Here is a 26,343-nt window from a genome sequence, read left to right as displayed (position 1 = left end):
TCTCCAAAAGGCAACACTGAGTGTTTTTATGATGCCCGACCCCACAAATACACACAAACGCAACTCGGGGAACCACAGCCAGTTTGCGCAGGCGTCCGGAGGTGAGTGCTCACGTAAGAAGTTGGTTTCCTGTCTCCTCCATTTATCCTTAGATGTGTGTTTCTGTTATTGACTGTATAAGAGACCTGGACTGAGTGACCCCGCCCAATTCACGTTCCAAACAGGAAGTGGTTCCAACAAGCCAAAATCCCACAGACTTCTATACAGTAACAAACGGCTACTACTCGATCATTCTATTGGTCAGAATTGCAATGAAAACATCCAAAGTTTTTTTTCGTGATATTTTTTCCATAGTGCAACTTTCTCCAGTTCTAAACGGACCAATCAGATGTGGACGCTTCAAATGTTATGACATATTAGGAGCAGCTAGCTTTAAAGTGGTAGGGTCTGGAGTTCAGACAAGAGTGGTTGGATTGGACCAATCTCTGCTTACCGACATGACCAAAAAAAACAAACCTAAAAAAAAAGGCGATTGAGTTGACTTCATTTTGTCATTTTGTTTGGATGATGTCACTCTCACTCGGCCCAGTTCTCATATACAGTCTCGGTTTTGGTTTTTACCGAATTCTCACCAACATGGTACCGTTCACTTTAAACAATAGACGAAAACTTTGAAGACGGTGCTTTTAGTAGTAGAGCTTCTCATTGATCATCTTGAATTTTTGAATATTTCTTAAAAAAAAAGTGTGCAGACTCACAGAAAATTAGGGCAAAGTGCATTTCTCGATCACAAAACACAAAACGTCTCCATGAGGCTCTCGACTTCTTGCGCAATATTCTATTACTGTATCTTTAAATTTTTTTCAAGTTTTCTGCAGAAAAAGTTGAAAATTCTCTTTCTAAAGATTAGACTTTCAAATTTTCTTTCATGTTGCTCATGCTGCGCCAGTGGAGTCTCTGGTTTTTTGGGCCAATCGTTCACAGAAACAGGAATATGAACGATGAAAGCCGCGTCCGCTGCCGGAAATCGTTTTTTTTTTTTTCTTTGCGGTAAATTGAGCGTTGGTCGAGCCCCAGGTTTCCCTGATTGTGGAGAAGAAGAAAGAAAACAAACAGAAGACGCATTCTTCTATTTTCTGCAACAGAGTCATGGTCAATTGGACTTTAAATGATCAATTTGGAAGCAAAGAGCCCAGCGATCAATGCACTAATGGTACAAATGCCAATGTGCTGTCCCCGTGATGCAAGAGGACTCAAACCGGCTCTGACAGCTTGTCTTTCACGTCCCGTCCTCGCCAGCGCGCTTTAGAGAAGCTTTTTCAAACATTTCTTTACAGCGAGAGCCCGCTGTGCAGCAGACAGTCCATCAGGCACAAATTGACTGGATGCTGCATATATTTTTATTCAACACATTTCCTGCGAGAAATTGCTCGGCCTGCTTCTGTGCGTTGCAGCTTAATCAGTCAAGAGGGGGGGGGGGGATTAAACGCACTGCAGTTTGCCAAGTTTGTGCTTTGATACTCTTGTGAAGCCAAACACCACAAAGTCTCCACGAGAATCCACCGATCAACACAGACGGGACACTGAGGACCCTCCGGACGCCAGTGGAAGAGGCTTACAAACGTTTTTTTTTTTAGCAGAACTTAAGCAGCATTTTTTTGTCTGTTTGTTTCTCCTTGGACGACATTCAAAGCGCTCACTAATGGACAAATAAATTATTTCACCAGCGCAGTGCCCAAAGGAGGACATAGAAAAGAACGTACATACAAAAAAATGTGGCTGTGACAAATACATCCATCATAAATATTAAGACACCGTTGGGCAGTCCAGAGAAGCTATGGGGGCCGCGGCTCCTGCAAAGTCACGGCAGAGGAGAGACGAGTTAATGGAGGGAGGACAGCGAAGCGCAATGAATCAGCCAGCTGACCGTCTGTGCTGCGGTGGCGGCGGCGGCCTCACCACCGCACCACCTGGCTGCTGTAGTCCTCTGTGGTGGCCACCTCCTCAGGCCCTTTCACCTCTTCCTCCTCCTCGTCCTCTCCTCCTCCTCCCAGTCTCCACAGCTGACCCAGGTAGGTCCTGTGCATCCGCTGCCTCTCCTGCCGCCTCCTGAGGCGCTCCTCCTGGTGCTGCCTCTGTCGGTTGAACTGGTAGCGGCGCAGGAACAGCTCCTTGGCGTACTCGTACAGCTCCATGTCTAGGGCGTTCAGCCCCTCGATGCGCCACCTGACCTTCTCGCTGATCCCCACGCTGGCGGCGCGCGTGCTGTTGATTTGGGTGAACGCCCGGATGAAGTGCAGGCCGAAGGTGCTCTCGAACAGGTACTGCGTCTTGCGCTGGAACTCCGTCAGGCCGTAGAAGGCCATGTTGCGCAGGTTGACCTTGGCGCTGGCGAGGAGCACGCGGCCCCGCTCCAGCTCGCTCATGGAGGACATGTTGTAGCAGCCCACCAGGCTGAGGTCGGCCAGCATGCGCACCTGCCGGTTGTTGGCGAGGTTGTAGGGGCAGTTCATGAAGTCCGTCAGCGACACGCCCGTCCAGTCCTCCCCACTGTAGCAGGCGGGGAGCTCGTCTTGAGTGGGTGGGCGGCCGTCGCACATGTGGAGGGCGGTTTTCCAGGTGGCGCCGCGCTGCACGTGCTTCCACTCGCTGAGGTAGCGCGACACGGGGTCACGTAGCATCGTGATGTAGTAAAAATTCCTACGGAGGCACAAAGAAATCAACAAGATCAGACAAATCTCCATCTTTAAATGTTTCAACCAGAACACGATTTGCGTTTGTTAGAGAAAATGTGGTACACATCGTAGCGCACAGCAACATGCAAATCCAGGTATTCAACGTGCTGGAAATGTTAGCTAGCAGTAGTTTTTTTTACCTAAGTTGGAATAAACGTCAGTTGGACAGCTTAAAATGCAAATGTCCCTAAAGAACGTCAATGAAGTTTGGTCCAAGGGTTTATCTGATGATGAAAACGTTGATGGTTTATTAAAAAATATATTTAAGTGCATATACATGTTCAAACGCAATGCATTGTGGTCTATATTCGCCAATCGAGAGAACATCGTTGCACACTGGTTTTCCGCAGAGACTTCTGGGAATTTTCTAGGGCACTTGATTCTGGAATTGTAGATCAGAACCTCCTGTTTATCTTTGGCTATCTTCAGAACCGCTGATCAGTTTTCCCGTTAAGATCGTTGTGTTTGGATTCTTTGCAGTTTGTCTGTTCCAGGTCCTCCTGTCTTCTGCTGAGTCATCATTTAGGCTTTAATTTAGCCAAAATTAACGTCAAATTTGTTGTTGTTTTTTGGGTGAAGTCCCACTTCAAACATCTTCCTAGTGGTCAAGCAATTATAATTATGCTGTTTTTAGCCACACACACAAAAAAGATAGAAAACTGTCATTTCCTAGGACATAGTTTCTGCAGAGCGGCAGGAGTTCTTGCATTACTGGTCCAACAAAAATGACGAAGGATGAATTTCGGAGCCAGATTCCAGCTCAGACGAGGAAAACAAAGACGTTCATTAATAAATACTCAGAAATTCAATTCTAAGCTTAATTTTCTACATATACGTCCTCCACCATGAGAAAAATGTTATAAGAACATGTTAAATACTCATTTTTCATCAGAGTAGGTCTTTGGTTGATGTCTTTGTTGGTTTTATTTGAACCGTTTTGAACATTATTGGGTTACAATACGGGATTTTTAAAACCTTTTTTTTTTGTAGTGTTTCAGTGCCCTTTCTGGGTTCCTTTGTGTAAACCAGGTTGTGTTTCTCTCTGCAGTGTTTACCGCAGCCTGTGACTCTGTGTGCAGGGATTCAGACAAAGGTTGATGAAAGATGGCTTGTGAGTCACAATTTCAGCAGAGCAAAGGCGGCTGAAACTATACATCACATGTCTCATATCCTGCCGCTGTTAAAAAAGAAATATAAGTGGTGGTGGGGGGTGAATACCGCTGCTCTGCGCGCTCGGACGTTTTGATTAGGGTTTAAATGAAAGACATTATTGAGCGTGTCGGAGGGTGTTGGAGAGTAATGACACAGATACAAACCAGACACGCATTGAATTTAATATCCTGCAAATGTGGAATTATTCTTGCTGTTATCACACCAATTTGCCGCTTCCCATCTTTAGTAATGACTTTTATTTGTTTTACTTTTTTTCTTCAATCTCCGGTACCTTTCCTGTCTCTGCATCACTCTGATCTGCAGCTAACCAGGCTTCAAACGCGGCTGTAACCCAGCTGCACCGGAACCTTTCAGCGGACAAACGCAGCTTTCTCTCTCCTCTATTGAGTTCACTGATGACTTTCATAACCGCCAGGTAACTGATGGAGAAAAGAGGCTGGAGAAATGGACCACTTTTTTTTTTTTTTACATTTATTTTTTTTCTTCATCGGCCGAGCGAGAAGGATAAAAGAGAAATTGAAAATGGTCATCTGGTGCGCACAAATCTCCATGACCTTACCGTATCACACAGAAACCACACAGAGAGGTGAAATCATTTCATGTCTTTGATTTCACACGGCTTTGGTGGTTTTTTCTACTTTTTTCTTCAGAGAGCTTTCATCAGAAATCTGTTTCAAGGTTGTCTTTAGCCGTTTCTTTCAAACTCTTTAAAAAAGGAGCGGTCAGTTTCCAACGCCGGCGTTGGACGGCGCTCTCCAGAAGGCGCTCTCTTCTCGAGGGAAACGATTCAATTTGGTCCAAAAGAGCCCAGACCTCTGCAGCGGGCTGGAAGGACTCCAAAAACCTCAACTCCCCTAAGGTTTGCGGGTTACTTTGAGTTCAGTACGGACATATTCTGGGCTAGTTTGGACTCATGGTGCAGAGTTAAAGAACGAATTATGAAGGTTTAGCTGTTCAAGTCAAACAATTGAATGTACATGAGAACTGGACTGATGGCCCTTCCCCCTCATGTCTCAAACAGGAAGTACTTACTGGCTCCAAGAAGCCAAAATCCCATAGACTTCTACTAAGAAACAACAGCTTTTACTCAGTCATGATATATAATAAAATTATACTATATATCTGTTGTCAATTTTAACATGTTCTTGCTAAACCTAATCTCTTTTCTAAATAAAAGTAGGGGTGTGGCCTTCCAACAAGCTCACTCCTGACTGGTGGGAGCGGTTGCCATAGAAACGTTGGCTCAGACCAACTTGAACCGGTCACTGCCTACTGATGACGTCTGGCTCCAACGTGGCGGCGTCTGTATCATAAATTACATAGGAACTGAATTGACATCATTTGGTTGGAGCCGGAAGTAAGGCCCTTTTTTCTTACGGATGACATCGCACTCACTCGGTTCATTTCTCAGATACAGTCATTTGTGGCCATTAGGGCGATTCCCCACAGTCAGTTGACCAGTTGGTGACTTTTTAGTTCTGGTTTCATGTTTTAGTGGATCGAACCAACTGGAAACCTCACCAAGATTCAACAGCAGATTGTTTGGGGTGGTACCATCATTCTTCTGACTTCACATTTTTAAATATACTGATGATGATGATTTTCAAAGATATACTTCTAAAGGAAAAATAGAACAAGATCAAAAGAAAAATAGAGAAATATCTCTTCTCTACCCCTGTGCACCAAACCAATTTTAATTAAATATTCAGAATACTTTATTTATCCCAGGGGGAAACTGCATTATAAGCACTTTAACACACCTTTATTATTATAATACCTTATTGCCTCATTAACCTTATTTATCTTAATTAATATCACCTTGGAGTTTTAAGTATACTACATTTAATGATATGAAATGTTGCTATTGTTGTGGTTGGTCAGCTGGATAGTCTTTCTATATGCATTGTTGCCACTTCGCATTAAGATTCACTTGCAAGTTAAACAAGACCGTTGTTTTTCGGCAGGCTGTAGTTCACTTGTTTGGCCTTAACCAGAGCTTTCACAGCTGCCTAATGAAACCATGCTAGTTTAGGAGAAAATATTTTTTAAGACGTGGTGAATTTTTTCACATAAAAAAGAAAGGCTTTATTGAAAATGTATTTAATTTTTTTTAATTTCCTCAAAGTAGTGTTTTTCTGGTGACCCTAGACAACATGGTACCCTGACATTAGCCAGAAGTGGAAGGCCGGAACCGGAGATTCACGTATATATAAAAAAAAGGTTTTATGATCTTTCATATCCTAACTACTTTGTGTTTTTTATATCAGGGCCTGTTTGAATGAACACAGAGCTGATATCTTGGCAGAGGTCAATTTTTTAGGTCAGGGAAAAAGAGTAATTTCCCATGGTACACCTGACCATCTTCCACGGCACTAGCACACCGATTGAAAAACACTGATCGGGTCATATGGACCCCATAGGATAGCACAAGGGTTAAGCATTTAGTGTGAATATTTCATTGATAAAAATTGAGTCATACCAAACTGATCATTTGCCAATTAATAAACCGTACAGTTTTGTTTTTACAACCAATCGAATAAGATTTTTCTGATTGATGAACCAACTCTTTCTTGTTTTCAATCACCTATTTACTTTTTTCTTCAGTCCTGTGCGGTTCTTCAGGTTTTACTTGTGTAGTACACTTTACGTATAACATGATTCTGTTTTTCTTTGCGAAGTTTAACTCTGGCTCCTCCTTTACATCTAAGATAGACTCACATTCTGAAACCAATACAGACTCCAGTGGATCTGCAGCTCCTTTTCAGCTTCATTCTGTTAACCCTTGTGCTATCTTAGATGACCCCACCCTTACATTGACGTGTTCTCCCTACCATGACAAAGGTGGATAAAGGTGGAAAGATTTCATGTAATCCATAGACACCAGTGAAGATCACAAATCATTGAAGAAAAAAGGTTCAGCGCACTGTCTAGTGGGTCTAGATGACCCAACTCCCAAAGTGCCTAGGATAGCACAAGGGTTAATTATGCCAGCAAAAAACAGTTAAAAACAAAAGCAGCAATTTAAACTGAACTTGTTTTGCAAATCATTGATGTTCAATTTTGTCTTTTAATTTTTTATGAGTAAGTTGGCATCCGGAATAAAAAAAAAACCTGTGACTTTATCTTGAGACTTGTGATGCAGTATTAGGGCTGGACGGTACGACGATACGTTTCATTTGGACGATAAAAAATATCTGAGGCTTTGTCGTTTACGGCGTGCTTAGGTGCTCTATGATACAATTTTAAGCCAAATTAAATCTTGCACATTAATATAAAAAAGCATGCAGGAATATTAGAAGTAGACGCAGATTTCTAAACAAGTTGACCAGTCAACCCAACTGAAGACCTTCTACCAACTTCTATCGCATAACAGGCGTTTGGATAAAAGAAAACTGATGAGGACCAGACGACCGGGATTTGTAAAGTACGCAAGCTCTTCGTCGCAACAACAACCTCCAAAACGCAAAAAACCACAACAAAGAATACAGTCGATGCACAAAGGGTATAATTGCTCAAAAAAAAAAGCCCAAACGCAAATTCTGCAACTGCATCTTGAAGCTGATACAAAAGGTGGCAGATGTTAACATCATCAACACACATCTTGCTTGGAAAAAGCTTCTAAAAATACATATATTAAGCACCTACTACCATTATTCAGAGTATCTTATCAAACTGCATCTTTACATTGCAGTTTTATAGAAACTCTTCATTGAATTTACAAAAACATTGCATGTGTGATGTATACTGTTATTAGGGCATCAAGGTGGTATTCTAGCCAGTGTTTAAACAGGTTAAGAATTGACGTATTTCACAAGTTATGAAATAGATCAAAGGACCTATGTAAACTGCCACATTTTGATGTTTTAACTCATTCATATAACCCCTAAAATGTGTACAGTTTAACTCAACAGGTTTTTTTGCAACAAAAAAAACCCATTTGTCCTCCAAATATGCTGTAGCTAAAATATTAGCTGTTTTAAAAGCTTGTAAGTGGACTGGCATTAAAAGTTAGGACATAAAGTTATGATTAACTCTTTCTGGTTCTAAAGCCATAAATGACTACAACTAAGAGGACTCTTCTCTTAGCAAATTGTGTTTTTTTTAGTCCGTTCAACCAAAGGAAATCCTTACCAGCATCTAGTTTGAAGAACATTTTTTCACACCAATATTCTCATTAGTTAATGGTCTAAATGTCAAACAAAGAAATGCTGTCATTGCAAGTTTGTTGGATATTAAAGAGCCCCAGCATTGGCGACTTCACTTTAGTGCAAAACACAAATGTGATTAAGACGGCAGTTGCAGCCCTAAAAGGTTCACAATTTAGCAATTATTGCCAGACGGCGGATATCAATCAGCTGTGATATATACTTAAGCGACTGGTAAGATGATATCATGGAAGAGCGCACACCCACGGACAGACGCGCACCACCCACCGATAATGGGCCTCCTCAGTGGAAACTAAGTGAATTACCCGGCCATCTTTGACGGGTTGAACGGCCGGAGCGAGATGGATGGACACGTGTGAGCGCCTCACAAAAGAGGCCTTTGTTGTTCAGCCGTGAGGCCAGTTCAGTCCCCCCCCCCCGTGCGCCTATCATCTATCTGCTCAGCTTAACCACAAGACGGCCGGATCAATAAGTGTCCATGCAAACCGTCTTTTTGCTCCTGAGCTTTCATTGTGACCTATTGATGGCAAGCAGCAAATGTCAAAGCTCTCCACTTACCTGTGTCAGGGACCGAGCCGGGGTCGCGTGATGAAGGTCAGGAGTAAGCCATCGCTTTTCACCAGCTGGTAAACAGCAGCCCCAGGGTTTACCAGCCCACCCTAACTTCCTTCCTTCCAGGTTTATAAGAGGAGGACACCGGGTTTGGCGAAATATTCAGCCAGATTCATCTGGTTGGAAACTCAATCTAGACTTATGCTCCTGTGACTCTTCACTTAAGACTTTCCCTTCTATGAGATAAGAATAAACAACACCAATTAAAAAAGTCTAAACGAATTAATCAATGGTCCAATTAACTTGCAGCCACAATTTGTGCAAAAATAAATATCTGGATGGGTCTGTAGGAAAGAAAGAAGCAGACAAGGTCCACAAGGGAGTTCAATGGAAAGCATGTACACTGGAACTTCTATTGGAGTAAAACAAAAATACATGGACTTAGGCTAAACAGGCAAAAAGACTAAACTAAAAAACGGTTGGAAGGCAAAATGTGAAGTTCAAGAAAATTCCTGAACATATACACATAATTTGTTCAACATTTAAAGTTGGAAACACTAGTTGTATCCATCCACCAACTTTGAATGGTGATTTCTACACGTCACAACCTCATAAAACCAAAATGACAATACCAACAAAGCTTATAGTTGTAAAAACAAAGATGACTGAAAAAATGCAAAAATACAGTGGGCCAAGAACAAAACCCTGTGGAAAACCTCATAATTAACCCAAGACCTAAACATAAATGTTAAGATTTAATACCAAGGTGGTAGGACACAAACCCCAACAGCCAAAGCGCCATGCCTAAAAAACCTTAACATTTTGAGGTTAAGTATATAGTTATAGATGGTGCAATTGCTGTAAATTTGGGTAAAATTTTAAAAAGAAAGGACACAGTCGTTTTGGACAAATGGCAAAATCTCTCTCCTGGTGTCCTTTATTTGTGGTAGACTAGATTCTAAATGGATTCTGTCCGTTTTTATTCTCTTTGTTACGTTTTCACCAACCTATAGGCCTGTTCACACCGGGACGAATTTCGCCGGCGATTTTCGCCGACGTTTAACGCCTCGTGACTAAACAAAGGGCACCAACGAGAGTGTGCACACCGACGCGAAAAAACGCCACGCGTTAAAGCGTCAAAAAAAAAAACGCCTCGGGTTCGTTTTTTTTTTTCGACGCGTTGCGTCGAAATCTACTCGACCAATGAGAATGGCGCTTTTGCTCACGTGTCTGGAGCTTCTGAAGTTACAGTAAAACACAACTTGGGGGCGCTCAAACACAAAACTGCCTTGCTGAACACACATACCAGCGAAGAAGATAGACGCCAAGTAGCGTCTACAAAGCCGCGAAGAAATAATGACGGACATTCTAAAATATCCCCGAACCAAGCACCAGTTGGAGCTACTGGTGCTTGAAATATTCATGTTTTCTTTGTTTGATTCTGACAAGCGTGTAAATACTTGCTCTCTTCTTCTTAGTGAAAAGCGACTTTAAGAAGCGTAAAGTTGCGCAGCGCCACCTTGTGTACAGGAGTATTTCTGTTTTACATTAAGCGCCATCTAATGTCAGGGAATGAAATTGCATGTTCGCTCCACTCATCGTCAGCGAAAATCGCCTGGGTGTGAACACAAAAAACGTGGCGAAAAACGCTGGCGAATAACGCCTGGCGAATATTTGTCCCGGTGTGTACGGGCCTTATGACTGTACTTCAGCATCCATGACTTCGTCTCCCAGACCTCAACAATACAAAGTAGAAACAGGTTCCCCATATACAGACACCTAAGTAGAAACCACGTTCTATTAATCCGATTTAGGATGCATCCAATCTAGAGCCTAATGAAACATTAGTGCGAGATCAGATAGGGAGTTTAAAAAAAGGTACATTTCATTAAACTTGCTCCTGATGTGCTACAGATCAATCCGACGCCTCGTCAATGTCTCTCTTGCTGCTCGCCACCTTTCACCAAGCAGCAAAGCTGCAAACACTATCGACCGGCCTCCGCCCATCTCTCCCTGATTGTCTCTCTCTCACTCACTAAATCACCATCCAAAAAGCTAACAGAGGAAACTCACAGCCGTCGATCAATATCAGGCTTGTTAATTCACTCACTACCATCAAGGACACCATCAGGCTCGTGATAAAAGCTCTGATGGAAACTATTTATACAGCCCAAGAAGCAGTTCACACAAAAACTGAGGATCGACAGCAATCTTGTATGATTTAACCTCTTAAAAGATGGAAAATGCATCCCATTGAAAGTTTCTGTGCTCCAGCGGAATCTTGTCTTGTTTGGATGAGCGCGTTTGTGAACGATACACTTTCCAAGCTATTCATTTCTGTGAAATGTGGTGATTCATTCAGGATAGCCGTCTCACCCACCTCCTCCAAGAGAATTCCCAGGCTAGGCGGGAAATGTAGCTCAGGATTTATGTATTTTTTCTATTCTATCCATTATACAATATTTTTCAAACACGTCATCAATATTCAATCTTTAAACCTTTCATTATTTTTGCCTTGAAGACATAATACATAGACATAATCAAAATCACTTAATATTCCACATTGAAATTTCTTCGACACAAAGTTCAGCTCTCAACCAAATAAATGTGTTAAGACTTAAATGTTCAATTTAACTCAGTTCATTGTTAAAAAACAACAACAACAGCATCCATTAAAGGCTTTATTGAACCTCAGCTTCATGTTGGACAGTAATCTGTTCCATCAAAGGATCAAACCCTGTCCAGGTTTAGGCACTTGGTAACCAGTAAACCTTAATACTTTATTTTTTAATGAATATTTTTATTGGATGATGGATTGAATGTATAATGACTGGATAACCAGATGGATGGGTTTTAGATAGAATGATGGCTGGATGGACAGAGAGATTGAATGATGGATGGATGGACGAAGGGATGGATGGATGGATGAATGGCTGGATGGACAGATTGAATTAGAGATGGATGGATGGATGGACAGAGAGATTGAATGATGGATGGATGGACGAAGGGATGGATGGATGGATGAATGGCTGGATCATGGATCAATGGACAGATTGAATGATGGATCAATGGATTGGTGGAAAGATTGAATGATAGATTGATGGATGGATGGACAGAAGGATAGAAGAATGGATTGATGGATTAAATGTATAAGAAACGAATGGATGGGCATATGGAATTAATGTTGGATGGATGAGAGGATGGAAGAATAATGGCTGGATGGACAGATGGAATGATAGATAGGATGGATGGACAGATTGAATGATAGATTGATAGATGGATGGACAAATTGAATGATCCATGGATGGAAAGAATAAAAGATGGGTGGATGGTAGTGATGCACGATAATGACTTTTTACAACCAATACTGATGCCCGATATTTTCCTGCCTCTTGCCAATGTTTCGGCAATAGTCACCTTCCCAGACGCTTTCCGTTTTTGTTTTTTTTTATCGAATAAGCGCTAGCAACGGCTGCAGATTCCTATTCTTTCCACACATGGCGCTGGTGAATTTTTAATTGGCTGGTGAGTTTGGTTTTGTTAAAGTTTGAACTTTTTTTCCCATCCTTCCAGAGTGTTGAGATGTTGATTTGCAGCAGTAAAGCGGCCCCAGACCATCACACTTCCACCATTGTGTTTGACCAATGACATGATCCATTAATTTGACTTAAAATGTTCTACAAAGTTTAATCTGGAGGTTTTTGACAGTTAAATCCTAATCCTAAAAAGATTGTGTTCTTTTCATGTTTGTCTTCTTTAGGCTCTCAGAAAGGTTCCAAAGTCTTACTAATGACTTCAACCATTACTGACTGAAACTGTTTTCTTTCATATTCATTTCTTGAATTTATAAGGGTTACAGCATGATGTAAAAATAAAAAATATTAGCAGAATATATGTAATAATTTACAGTATATAAAACATAGACTTCAAAGAAAACCCATTTTAAAAAGAACATTTTCAAGGTCAGAGAACATTCTAAAGAGGAAAGAGCTCTAAGTACTTTTAGAAAAAAAGCACTTAGGGGTGTGAGGGTGTGAAGACGAAAACTAAAGACAGCTATGTGAGAAGATGGAATGGAACCAGTTCATCATTTGATTAAATTATGCAGCGTTTGATACAACTTTATCTTTTACTTCTGCATTTCTGGAGATCCGGAGGACGCCCAAACAAGACCAAAAAAAAGCTGGCAGGTTGAGCTTTATTCGCTTTAGCTTCTTAACCTTAACCTTCACTTGGTGTCTTAATCTTTTACGGCTTTCCGGGCGTCAGTCGGTCCGAAAGGTTCATGTAGATATGAGAACCAGGGGACTGTAAAGGTCACGTCTACCCACACAAAATGCTGAGGCATTTGAAAAAGGTTGCTTTGAAAATGTAGGAGAGCTCCTTCTCAAATTCCTAAAATTCTCCTTTATGAGATTTTATCAAATCAAATTGTCCTTTCAGTGTTTTCTTCTTCCTCCAAACCCTGGAAGAGTCTCGCCCAGAAAGCGGACACAGGCTTGTGCTGATCCGTCTGCGTCTGTGATGTTTGACCCACAAGCTGTTCCTCAATCCCGTCCGTCCACAGGTTTCAGTGTAAATCTGGACATCTGGCTCGTCCTCCCCCTCCTCCTCCTCCTCCGCCGTCTAATAAAACCCGTTTCAGACTGCCCCTAATCCGTGGAAGGAGTGTGGAGATTACCAGGATCCCCCTGGAAATCTGGCAGCTCTGACAAGAACACGGAACAATTTGTCTTGAAAAGAGCCCCTTTGTTTGACTCCGCCTTTAAATTCATCCGAGATTACGCCGTCGGGTTATTGCGTTAAACTAAGGTCCTTCATGTGGGATATACGTACACTAGAATTTCTGACACGAACAGTAACTATATATTTGCAGAAATATTATAGAATATTTGTCTTTGAAAAAGTTCTTAAACTTTCTGCAGAAATGAGCTAATTTTATGAAAAAATAAAATGTTAACTGTGACTACAACAACGTTACAGCTTTGTGAAAATATCGTTTTGCATGATATTATTTTAAAGGCTTTATTTGAATATTAAGGTCAAGGCTGGAACAAATTGTAGTAAAGCTGTTATTAAAATGTAACACAACTGGATACTTTTAACCTCCTAGGCATATCTTCAGTAAAAATAAATATATATATATATATATATATATATATATATATATATATATATATATATATATATATACGTATGTATATACGTATATATACATACGTATATATATGTATATATATATATATATATATATATATATATATATATATATATATATATATATATATATATATATATTTATTTATGTTTTGTTCTCCCTGCTTCCAAGTCGTAGCTCTCTCCTGATTGGAGAGAGTGGTTGCCATAGAGACGGTGACTCAGACCGACTCGACATCGTCTTGCTCCAACATGGCGGCTTCCATATCGCAATAAAATGGCGACTGAATCGACTTCATCTGTTTCTCATTTGGTCATTTGGTCCAAATGTGACAAATTCAAAACAATGTTTTGCTTGAAATCATACTTGATACACAATTTGTGCAAAATTTTACCGATCATAAAATCGATCCCGCCTTTGTTCAAATTTTCGACTTTCAAATTGTAAACACAAGTGGTTGATCGGAAATATTTTACCAAAATTTGACCTTCTACCTGAGGACGTGACTAAACCTTTTTGGAGTTTTTATTGAAGATTTGTTTGAAATGTTTCAGAAACGTTCTTGTTGGAAGCAAGAATGTTGGAAAAAGTGTTTTTGTTTCTGCAAAACTGAAAAATTAAAATAAAAAATATTTTTAACATCAGTTGAAAACCATGTGTTTGTATATAATGCATGTAAGCAAACCAAATGCAATATTAAGAGATATAAATGCATGTTTTAAGCTTTAACAGAGGTTTTTAGTTACACAGTTTGCATGAAAAGTAGACTTTTTTTTCTTTTTAAGGTGAAAAATTCTTTGGAATACAAAATAACACAAAAGTAGCTTTATTTTGAAATAATTGCTCTGAGTTCTGCTTGAATGCTTTGTTCCTCCACCCCCCCCCCCCGCGCGCCTGCCTTTGCTGCATCCTCTCTAAGTCACTGTGCATCCCACCACCGTCCCTGCTCCTCCTTTTCCAACCGCTCCCCGCTCTGTTCTGCACTCTGGAGGGCGTTTGATGCGCCTCTTTCTGCCTCCGGCGTTCCGAGGATGATTGTTGAAGGGCAGAGAGGTCCCAGAGCCCCGTCACACTGCCAAATATAAATGACTGCAAAGGCTGGCTCCAGTCTTTTTGACTGAAGTGCTCTTGACTGGATCATACGTCTCCTGAATCGTGCTGAGCGGCACATGCTCCGTGCTGCTTCCACTTTACCCGGTGCTAAACAACGGGACTGTTTGAGACCTCAAAAAAGTTGGATGTTCACTCGAGCACGAGAGCAGGAAGTTTCAAGGTAAAAAAGGTTCCCATTTGGGCAAAACTGCCCAAAAAAAAAATTGACTCGCAAATTGACAGACTTTAGCCCTTAACCCCTGTGCTATCTTAGATGACCCCACCCTTCCATTGACGTGTTCTCCCTACCATGACAAAGGTGGATAAAGGTGGAAAGATTTCATGTAATCCATGGACACCAGTGAAGATCACAAATCATTGAAGAAAAAAGGTTCAGAGCACTGTCTAGTGGGTCTAAATGACCCAACTCCCAATGTTAAAGTGCCTAGGATAGCACAAGGGTTACAACGCGCCAGTGACAGCAAAACAACTCTCTTTGAACTACCGTAGCTCTTTGACCATTTACTTCAATATGGGTAAATATGAGCAAACCTGTACAGGTGTCCTGCACGAACCGTTAGGATAAAGGACCACTCGGTTAGCCCGTAGAGTGCTGTGAGCGATAGGTTGCATCAAACACTTCTACAAAAGGCCAGGATAATTGTAACGTAGGTGAGACGCAGGCACGTCGTACAAGCTTTTCTTTTCCCCCCACCAACTCCCCGAGAACCTGGACGCTGTGCAAGGGACTCGCTAGTGATGAGTACGCCCAATTTGCCTGTTGCGTGCTCCGTGCATACAGCCTGACTGTACGGACGGGCATCCTACGCACACTCGCATTTCATGTACACACTTAGTGAATGCCACATTTGTGCACAATCACTAATTGGCCAGTGCCCGTACCTCACTAATGACTAGAGTGTAGCATAACGTATGGCAGCATCATAAGTGCTTGTAACCTACAGCCTTTCAAATACTTTACGTTAAACTTAAACACACATGACACTGCACTGGACTCTGTTTATATGAAGTCCCTTGAGGTGGCCACGCAAGCGACACGCTCCGTTTAAGATGCCACCCTTTACGTGCCCGGATAACACAAAGACCTGCAGCACTCGTACATGTGACTAAGGCATTGTTGCATAGTGGAAGTCAGAATCAGCTGACTCTAAAGCCTCGATGCTAAAGGGTTAAAAACAGGGTTTTCTGGTTCTAACAATAGCCCGAATAAGGAGAAGGAACCACTATTAGACCTATAGATCTTATGAACCCTAAAGTATCTCTCTCCTTTCTTTTTTTGATCAAATGTAAAGGTTTCATGAGCCACACCAACCCAACTTGATCACCGTGCTTCTGACTGTTTCTTACTCTCTTGAGCTAAGTCTGGTTGTTCCTCTTGCAGGAAATGAGCAGGAACTACAGCGAGGGGCAGCTGAAAAAAACGCACAGGATGGTAAACCACATGGCTTTAGAGCTTCACCAGCAGAGAACATGATGGGGTCGCATTGTACCGGCATGACCCACTGACCCACTTTATGTCGGGTCACGGCGAAGGCGGAGGTGGAAGTTCACACGGTGGGGCTTTCGTCGCGAAGATATGCACCGTCGACACCTCGCCGGCAAGAATCCGAGGGTCCTTGTTCCAGCCGCAGACACGTCAGGGTTGTGTAAGCGGGAGGGAGCGCAGACCAGGAGACGCTGAGCGCCGCGTTTGCCTCGCCGTTCCTCTGCCTACAACACAGCATTCGAACCTCCCCAGACGACCTATACATTCAATAATCTCTAAAAATACGCCTGTGCTTTCACGCCCACGAGAGGTGACGAGTCAGAGTCGAGGATCCGGCGCCTTCTTTTTCCTGCTTAAGGCGAGAACCCACTTTTCCAGCTGAGTGACAGTTATGTTACAGTGATCTATGTAGTAAATAAAACAGCTGGTAAGATCAATCCCTAGGTTACCGTCTACCGGCATTACAGAGTTGGGAGTCTCTCCTATCCAACACTATGCATTTACTGAAAAGCTCAAAGGCGTTTGCTGGTCTGCAAGAGAAATCCTTATCAGAAAATAACCCTCTGTTATATAAATACACAGTCCTAATGACATCCTATCGATACTTCATGTAGGTTGGTCCTCTAATGGCTTCTCGAGGAGCTCAGCAGGCGGAAATTCAAACAGCAACATTAAGATTTTCTCATTTTCATGGGATTTCGTGATGAGAGAATACAGCAGTGATAATGAGAGAATACTTTTTCAGGTTACTGAAAAAGTATTCCAAGATGTTGTTGTTGTTTTTTTGCAAACCAGAGTTGGACAACACCATTATACGATGAGTTGATAGTGACTGTGAGGACTCAGCTAGGATTGATTAAGAACCAAAAGCCAGAATTTCCCATTCCAGGCCAAGACGAGGGCCAATTCTGTCCAATTTTAGACCTGAAATGTATTGATTTTGTTTTATATAGCACTTCTTTCTATAAAAACATAACACAAAGTGCTTCACATTAAGACAAAACTAAAAAACATATATATAAAAACGAGCACGAAATGTAAAATATATTCTTTCCAACTTCTTTTGCCAGACTCAACCAACATTGCTGACAGTAGAAGCTGTAGCCTGACCTGCTAATCATGCTATCCCCTATCTGCATTGGATTAAATATTTGTACCTTTATCAGATTAAGTCTAAACTCTTAACCTCTTGGACCGACAAATAAGATTATAGAAAGATTTGAATCTGTTAAAGCTATTATCCTAATAGCTTATGTTTTTTTTAAGCACGTTTCAGAAAGTTGCTGACCCAATATATCAAATAAATGGTAATAAATATATTAAAAAAACTACACAATGAGACACAGACACAACAGAACTTGTTGGTACTTTTTTCAGTTACATTTAGCAATTATACCGTGTCTGGATGTGAACTGAACCTACACAAAGACACAACACCTCCTATTGTGGTCAAAATAAAAACTAATGAAATAAAAACTCATTAATTTACACTTTTTGCATGAACTTTGGATTTAAATCAGATTGTTGGAGTATCATGTTTTAAAATAGTTTATATTTTGCTAGAGGAGCTAAATCAATGATTAAAAATGTGCCTTTTTTTTTCCTCGTGATATAGAAAAATAAATAAAAGATCTGTTAATGCCTCAAATTTTTTTTCCTTAATCTAAACTAATCGAACTCCAGTTGAACGACGTTGTGGCCAATCCGGCGCTCTTCTCCTCTAATCTGAAATAATGAGGTCAGTGATAAGGTTGGCCTCTCAGATCGCTGTGTGTGAAGCCCGCCGCTGAGCTGGAGCGCGGCCGCCCTACCACTGAAGCGGGTTTGACGGCTGGCCTCGCAGCAATTTCCAAGCATGCTGCGATGTGAATGCTGCAGCCCCATGCTGAGAGCAAAGCCCTGCAGGAGCCACCGGCAATGAAGAGGTTTTTTAAAAAAAAAAAAAAAAAAGACTACGTGAATCGGCTGGGTTCCCCAACCGCGTTAGGAGAGGAGCTACGAGTGGAGAACTTCTTTTTGTTCGCTTGGGTTCGGAGAAAAATAACAAAACGATGCTCTACTTTGGAGTTCATTAGTAACAGATCTCCTAATGGGCCTTATAATTCATGTCCAACACTTGAGCTCCAACGAAAATCAATGAACTTCATTCCGTTTTGTTTTTTTGGCTTAAATCCTTTGTGCCTGGCAATCACCAGTAATGAAACAGACATGCTTATGGGCCACTGCGGGTCTGGCCAGATTCCTATAGCATAGCGCTGCGATTTATATATTTGCTGGTGTTTCCACGCAGGAGGGAGGCGTAGGAGAGGTGATTTCAAGGTGAGCTGGTTGAGCATCTGAAGAGCAGACAGATGGTGCGTCTGAGGAAGCACTGGCGCCACGCATTAAATGTGCAAAATATTATTCATTTCCTGAGGCTCGGCAATGAGATGAATCCCAGTAAATGCTAATGCTTTATAGTAAATACCTGAAATTCAATACACACAGGGGGCTGTAGACTTTCAGGTTGTACTGCAGCTCACTTCAGAAATCCACCTGAGGCCCAAGAAGATTTGATTGGGGGAAACTATTAAACAAATTCAAAAAATGTAAAAATTAGGTTTGATTTCAAAGAAACTCCCCTTATTTCTAATCTTTAAACTGGTTTTAAGCTGAGGTGTTTTTTTTCTCTCTTTGAATTCTTGCCGTTTATTTTCTTTATTCAGTTCGTTCCTTTACAAAAGTCAAAGCTGCCAAAATTTGCTATTTTAGTTAAGTAAATAATAAAAATAAAAAATCTCCACAGAAAATTGTATAGTTTACGTTTTGCATCAAATACGCTTAGGTGGAACCAAAATTCAACCGTGTTTATTTGTTTGTTTGCACCAGATGTTACGGAGGCGTTTACGTGGCGCGTCGCTCATATGGAGCTCATAAAACTAAGTTGATCACGGCGTGATCAAACGTTGTTAATCCTGAAGGTTTATGGCTCTTAAACGAGTTAGCATGTTAGCGTTGGCATGTTAGCACACTGTTGCTAACAGAATGATGCTAGCACTGTTTATTGGACGTTGTGTATTCAAGTTTCTTACGAAAAACTGGAGCTAAGCGTTTACTTAAATTTTAAACAAATGAATTACATTTTTAGAGAGAATGACGCTAGTCGCTGATTTTTGCTCATATTTAGTATCTAATTTGTCCTTTTCTGCCAAATTTTTTACAAAGGCAAATGTCAAAAACAAGGCTTAATTTTGACAATATTTGTAAAGCTTAAAGTTTTCAAGCAGGAAACTATCCACATGTTGTGGCGTGTTCACAAATACAATGGCCATCGGGGATTGGGGAGGCATCGGCAGAATCTTCAAGATTTCGGGCCAATGCCCGATTTTTGGGAAAATTGTCGACGTGGTTGTGAATGTATACGGCGGGGAAGAAGATGCCATTACAAAATCGGGCGACAGCTGGGTGGCCACAGATCCGAAAAAAAACCCAGCAAGAGCAAAGCCCCAGCACCCAAAATGACGGTCCAAGCGGTTCGACCACACCAGGACCCAATGGTGATCGCCAGATTGAAGTCCGGTCATCGCTGCGCCCCAGCCCCATGTCAACAGCCCTGGTCAAATGCCTGCTCTGCTACCGTACGACTTCCAACAATCACATGGTGGCAGTGGGACAGCAGCACTGGGATTGGCAGTCCGATCATCAGACAATTTTTGGGACCTTGGAGACCCTCCCATCACTCAATAATCCCACTGTTGCCTTTCTGCCATCCGCCTGTCACTGGACTGCCACCACACAACCTTGAACACAGACCAATGTCAAGTTGCTGTAAAATTTTAACTCTCTCTTAAAACCTCTACGGCCATAGCGTGGCATGTCAAATGTCAAAACGTGGCTGCCGCCGCGAGGCCGCGTGCCGAATTTGCTGAAAAACTTGCATTTAGGTGCCATTACGGTACATGTGACTGTAGTCTTAACGCTAAAAAACTTTAACAGCAGCTTTGGATTTATTCAGCCCAGAAACTGCTAGCAAAAGTTATTTCCAACCCATAAATGTTGGCTTTGATTCAAAGCCATAAAAACAAAATAGATTTACCACCTAAATGCCTTTCAAATGTTTTGTTTTTGTTCATCCCTACTTTCACTTTGACGCATTACATCCATATGATAAGAGTTTGTGCATCAGCATGGAGATCCAATCTGATTATGGAAAACATTTGAGTGCTTCGAAAATTTGTCTGTAAGATTATTTCTGAACAGGGTAAAGCATAAATGGGGATTATGCAGCAAGTACTTGGAAAAGGCTTTACTGTATAACCTCTGTTTCAGTAACAACAAGAGGATCAAGACTGACATGCAAAAAAAAAACAAAGAACAACAAAAAAAGCGTGAGAGTGCAAACATGCATAAATTGCTGTGCTGGCATCAACTTGTGCGTCACAGTCCATCAAGGGGAAGGCTGCACGGCTCAGAGTGACAGGACAAAAGCTTTTCAGAGCTGCGCTATGAAGCCTGGTGACAACACGGCTCTCTGTTGCCCTGATTCATCAGTTTTAATCAGCGGTGACGGGAAGCTTTCACCCGGTTTTCTGTCTTTCTCTACAAAGATCAGGCGGATATTTCTTTTTTAAATATAGGAGAATCAAGCTAGTGTTATCCTCGGGGGAAATCAGAACTCTATATGACAGATTTGTGGCTGCAGAGTGAGTTATGAGTCACAACCCGTCTGGCAATTCTGAAGGTAAAGAGCTGAGTTATGAGTCACGGCAGCTTGCATTTGATACCTTCGTCCAGCTAAACAAAGTTACAGTTTGATCCTTAAGAGAGAGACGCAAAGTCTATTTTACCTCCTCTGACCTATGACCTCTTAGTAAACCAGTAGAAATGCTTTATCAGAGACAAATGTGTGCTGGAAACCCTGCAACATTTACGCCTTAACTCATGTAATTTTATACTTAAATGAGCAAAGAAATTAGGCTAATATAGCTTTATTGATGGCACTCAAAATAGCTTAAAAAAAAGGAGCTAGTGCAAAATATACTACCCAAAATAGATGAAATTAAAAATGAAGGCTAATAAAGCTTATACTCACACCATCCAAAATGGCTAAAAAACTGCAAAAATTGCTTAGCTTACACTTTCAGCAACCCTATTAGCAATATAATAGGCTAGTATAGCCAAGCCTTTACTTTATTGCGCGCAAAATAGCTAAAAACCATTTAAACCAAACAGAGAGTAACTTGTACTTACACCACCCAATATAGCTAAAATGAGAAATACAGCTTTGCTTAAATGTCAGCAACCAAATTAGCTGAAAAATGATAATATAGCCAAGTCTATACTTACCGTATGCAAAATAGCTAAAAAAGGTTAACCCTTTAAAACAGGAGCTATAAGCTCCAGTGTTTATGCTTTTTTTTATAATTCTATTCATTTATAGAATTAACGTAATTTTTGGAGATTCTGAAGCAGAGAAAAGCAGCTTTACACTAATATGCAAGACTTTACAGTAGTGAAGTGTTTACACTATCATCGTAAATCAGCTTATATTGACGCAAACAAACTAATGTGCAAGACTTTACGAACACAGTTTTATTTTAATGTTAACCTCACTAACTTAGTTTTTTACTTTACTAGCATTAGATTAATACATTTTCTAACGTAAAGTGTTGCATATTAATTAACTTAGCTTTGTAACTTTAATAGTGTTAGTTTAATAACTTTACTAACGTGTAAAGTGTTGCATACTAACTTAGTTTACTAACTTTACTAGTGTTGGTTTACTCATTTTAATAACGTAAAGTGTTACATATTAACTTAGATTACTAACTTTACTAGTGTTGGTTTACTCATTTTAATAACGTCGAGTGCTGAATATTAATTAACTTAGTTCACTAAAGTTGCTAGCGTTAGTTTACTAACTTTGTTAGCATTAGTTTACTAACTTTACTAACGTAAATGTTGCATATTAACTAACATAATATACTAACTTTACCATGATTAGTTTACTAACTTTACTAACAAAGACCTGAGAAATACAAAGGCAACTTTTTAAAGCGTGTTTTTTTAAATGATTTTACATAGTTTTTATAAACTTGGGGGGGAAAAACTACTAGCTAAAATATTTTCGTGTTTGAGGACAGATGATTGTTGAAAAAAATTAAGAAATAGCAACACAATGTACAGACCAACAGATTTAAAGAAAAATTGTCTTAAAGAAAGAAAACGAACTGTAATAAAATAAAAAATAAATAAATAAATGTAAAATTAAAAAAAGAAAAGCGAACTGTAACATTTCAGTTTGGGATCATTTAAAAATATTTGTTTAGAAAAAAAAATGGACCAACTTTCTTGTATAAATGATCACTGAATCCATTTGTTTTATTGCTAGGCACCAAAATATGGAATGGATGTTGCAGAAATACAGGCAAGTTGCAGCTGTAGTCTAGGAATAATTTTTAATTGACCAGAGTGTTGATTTATGCGGATATGACTCTCAGAAACTGTTTCAGTGGGTTGGATTAATGCAGCCACTTAAGGCAGTAAATGGATTTGGAGGATTCTTTAAGTCCTCGCCTACCCTTTTTAATGCTCTCAGCAGCATATGGAGATTTGCTCCCTGAACTGCAAGTCAAATTGGCTTCTCGCACCAACACAGGCCGAACACCTCACAGGAACCCGCCTCACTCAAGCGATTTAGTCGCTTTAAGCCCAGCCACACTGCTTCGGTAATTAAAGGAAATTGAAACAGACCTCCAGGTCGGGAGGCGGACGGTCTCCTGGCCTGTTTGTGGGCGAGCAGGACTCTTGCTGGTGCTGACATGTTTAACGTGGGACTTCATCAGCAGTTACACGCCAAGGGAGAATTGGTGCTACTGTCGTGACTATCCAGGAGAGCAAATAACGCTCTACAGCCTGCTCTGGTGGAATAATACAAATGACTTCAGGCGGAAAAACTGTTTTTTTTTTCTACGCTGACATTCCCAACAGCCAGGACAAATTGACAAATTATATCTTTATTAATTTAATAGAAAAAGTCAGAAAAATGTTCACTTTGAGCAATATTCGTTCAGCGTTTGGACAACATGTTAAACGGGTTGTGTTTTATTCAAAATATTAGTCGGCTTAGACCAATCTTAATAAAGTAATTACCATACCATATGCATAATTCAACCAAGCCAAACACCGAATTTGCTGAGAGAAGTTCACATGCAGTAAACGCCATCACTGTTTTTATGCTAAGACATGGTTAGCCAGAGTTTTGCGAAAACTACAACGTGCAGTGAGATTTTCAGTTTTCAAATTAAAATTTTAGATTCATGCCAGACAATACCTAAACAATCAGTGTTAATTGGTAGAGTAATAGAAAAGATGTCTAGAATGTTCTCTTAAGTTTCTTATGGTTTGAATTGGCTAAATACCTAGATCAGTTTCCCAAACTTTCCAGAACACAAGTGTCTTCAACACATCTGTTTATTCATCTGTTTTTGTCAAAAACAATAAAAACAAATATGAGCATGACATCTGTCTAATTGGGGATTCATTTAATTAATTCTTAATATTTTAACCAGTGATCGTGTCTGGGTCATACTGACCCCCTTATTTCTCTTTCATTTTATCAGCTTAATTTGACTAAAAAACGTTAACAGGATGAGCCATACAATTAGTGTGCATCACATGAGTCACTAGTACCACCACATAGGTTTTTCTACCAGTTGGGTCAAATTGACCCCCCCCCCCCTTTTTTTGGCTTATTGTGAAGGAAAGATGAACAATCCACCAACCCCCTCTCCTCTGAAACAGGCTACATGTCTTAAAATTACTCTTACTTTCTTTATGTGATGTTTGGGTCAAATTGACCCCGCCCTCTTTTGGGGGCAATTTGTGGCTTTTTGTAGGGGGGAAATGCCCCACCAGACGCACACAGCCCCCCACCCTCTGAGACAGTCTACATGTGTCAAAATTATTCTTGTACTCAGAAATGCACGTTCAACAAGCAACCTTTTATACTGAAAATTCTATGTAAATGCGCGTTTCAAGCTTCTGCGTTCCGCGCAAGTTTTTAAGTTCGTTTTTGGGATCCACGTTCAAAGCATGTGGCCATTGAACGCGTTTAAGGTTAAATCAGTTGAACTTTGACCAATCAAGGACACTAATTTGGTAGTGACGCAAGGGTAGCGTCCTTTTCAAAACACTGAATTATCCGTTTGAAAATTGATCATGAAAAAGGGATTCATAATTGTGGTTTGTGCCTGGACGGAATTCTATGACACTAAGACTTTTACAAAAAAGGCCAGGTGCCAGATTCCCAAGGTTTGCACCTCTTTAACATTTCGCATCACCCAACTGTAGGTACATGCGCTAGTATCGGGTTGCGACAGTCCAGTGTGAACACCGTATGCTAATAGCACGTTCATGAAAGCCTGTTGAAGTGCGTTCCTGAACGCCCATCACATGCGTGTACATATCATTACACACACATTTTTGCCCTATGCGACAATTGGGTAATATTGCCCCCACACACTTTTTGGGTCTTTCTTTGCATTGGCTTGTTGGTGGGTCATATTGACCCTAGTCGTATTCTTAGCTTTTCTGACTGAAAAAACGTGCATCCAAGACTATTTTTTATAGATTAAAATAAACGAAAACATCCCCTCTTACCCATTTTCTTCAAAGTGTGACTTACTTTTAAAAAAAATTAAGATCATTGATGACTAATTGCTTCACATCCTCTGGATAAACTAGCCACTCAGCCATTTAAAAAATAAAAGTCAATCATCATCAGCAAAGTGCTTTGTTTAAGAAAGGTAGATTCAGGAGGCTTCTTTAGATTTGAGAGAATGGAGTAAGAGTCCGAGTATGTCCCCTCACCTCTTGTTTTTCTGCGCGTTCTTCTTGTCCCGCTTGTTCATCACCCCCGGCACGCAGTTCGTGAGTTCGGTCCAGTCCGCATGTAAGCCGCAGCTCCAGCCCGTGGAGAACCGGGAGAAGAGCCACGACTCGGCTTTGCCGGGCCGGTGGCAGGTGCACTTCCTCTGGCCCGGCATGCAGTCGCAGGGCTGCTCCAGCTGGATGTTTTTGACCAGGTGCCGGCCAAAGGTGGTGCCGCCGGTCTTCTGGATGTGCAGGAACACCATCACGTCGTCCCCGCGGATGTCGAAGCTGACCCGTCGGTCCAAGTCCCGCTCCGTGAAGTTGAATTTTGAGGTGATTTTAGTCGGGAGGTCCTCGTCGGGCTCCGGCTCCGTGGAAAGTAGCTCAAAGGCGGACGGGTGTCCCTGGAAAAGCCCCCTCTGGTCGCTTCGGAAGTAGCAGGTGTTGCTGCCCGCCGGGCACACGTACTGATATCCGATCATGAGGAAGAGCACCGCGGCGATGGGGATGAGGATGAGTCTGCTGAACTTCTCCTCCATGATGGTGGGAGACTGCCGGTCACTCCGTCGGCACAAGCCCTAGTACCGCGATGCCCGAGTGGTGCCGCTCCTCCCCGCGGCTCATCCTGCACACCCGGCCGCTGGAGTCCAGACGCGTTCGGTCCCTGGCGGGCAGCACGCGCCGGCCTGCACCAGGACACTTCTGAAACTTAACGCCGTGACTGAACCCCACTTTTAGCGAGTTCTCACCTCGGAGAGACACATTTCTTCTGGAAATAGTTGAACTCTGTGGCGGTCCCTGGTTGGTCCATCACCGCGGTTCGAGCGTCCGAGTCCGGCTGTTCTGTGAAGCGCTGAGCGGTTTCTTCTGAGCCCGGGGACACCTGCGACAAGCTGCACGCGGCCAGGCACGGGATTTCCGGTTTCCACTTTCAAAATAATAGACAGCTCCGATGAATGTGGTTGACACCGTTAGATATCGGAAAATAATACTTTTAAATATTTATTTAGTTCTCAGTTTACTATTGAATAAATATGTTTTAAATGTATTCTCGTTATAGCTATGCTTTCGTCATACAATTGTTTATTTTTTTTATATCCGGTTCAA

At 41.3% G+C, this 26,343-nt stretch overlaps 1 protein-coding gene across 1 annotated transcript; it reads right to left on the bottom strand.

Moving 5' to 3' along the window:
* Positions 1–1,377: 1,377 nt before the first annotated feature.
* Positions 1,378–26,105, bottom strand: LOC101171311 (heparan-sulfate 6-O-sulfotransferase 3-B). The gene is made up of 2 exons (XM_004066667.5): positions 25,234–26,105; positions 1,378–2,700 (listed from the first exon to the last, which is right to left on the bottom strand). The coding sequence occupies exons 1-2, from the start codon at positions 25,773–25,775 to the stop codon at positions 1,956–1,958; spliced, it is 1,287 nt and encodes a 428-aa protein (XP_004066715.1). The 5' UTR covers positions 25,776–26,105; the 3' UTR covers positions 1,378–1,955.
* Positions 26,106–26,343: the final 238 nt, after the last annotated feature.

The sequence above is a fragment of the Oryzias latipes genome, chromosome 2 (assembly GCF_053564925.1).
Source record: "Oryzias latipes strain Hd-rR chromosome 2, Olatipes_Hd-rR_3.1".
Taxonomy (NCBI): Eukaryota; Metazoa; Chordata; class Actinopteri; order Beloniformes; family Adrianichthyidae; genus Oryzias; species Oryzias latipes.
This window is presented reverse-complemented; position numbering and strand designations above follow the sequence as displayed.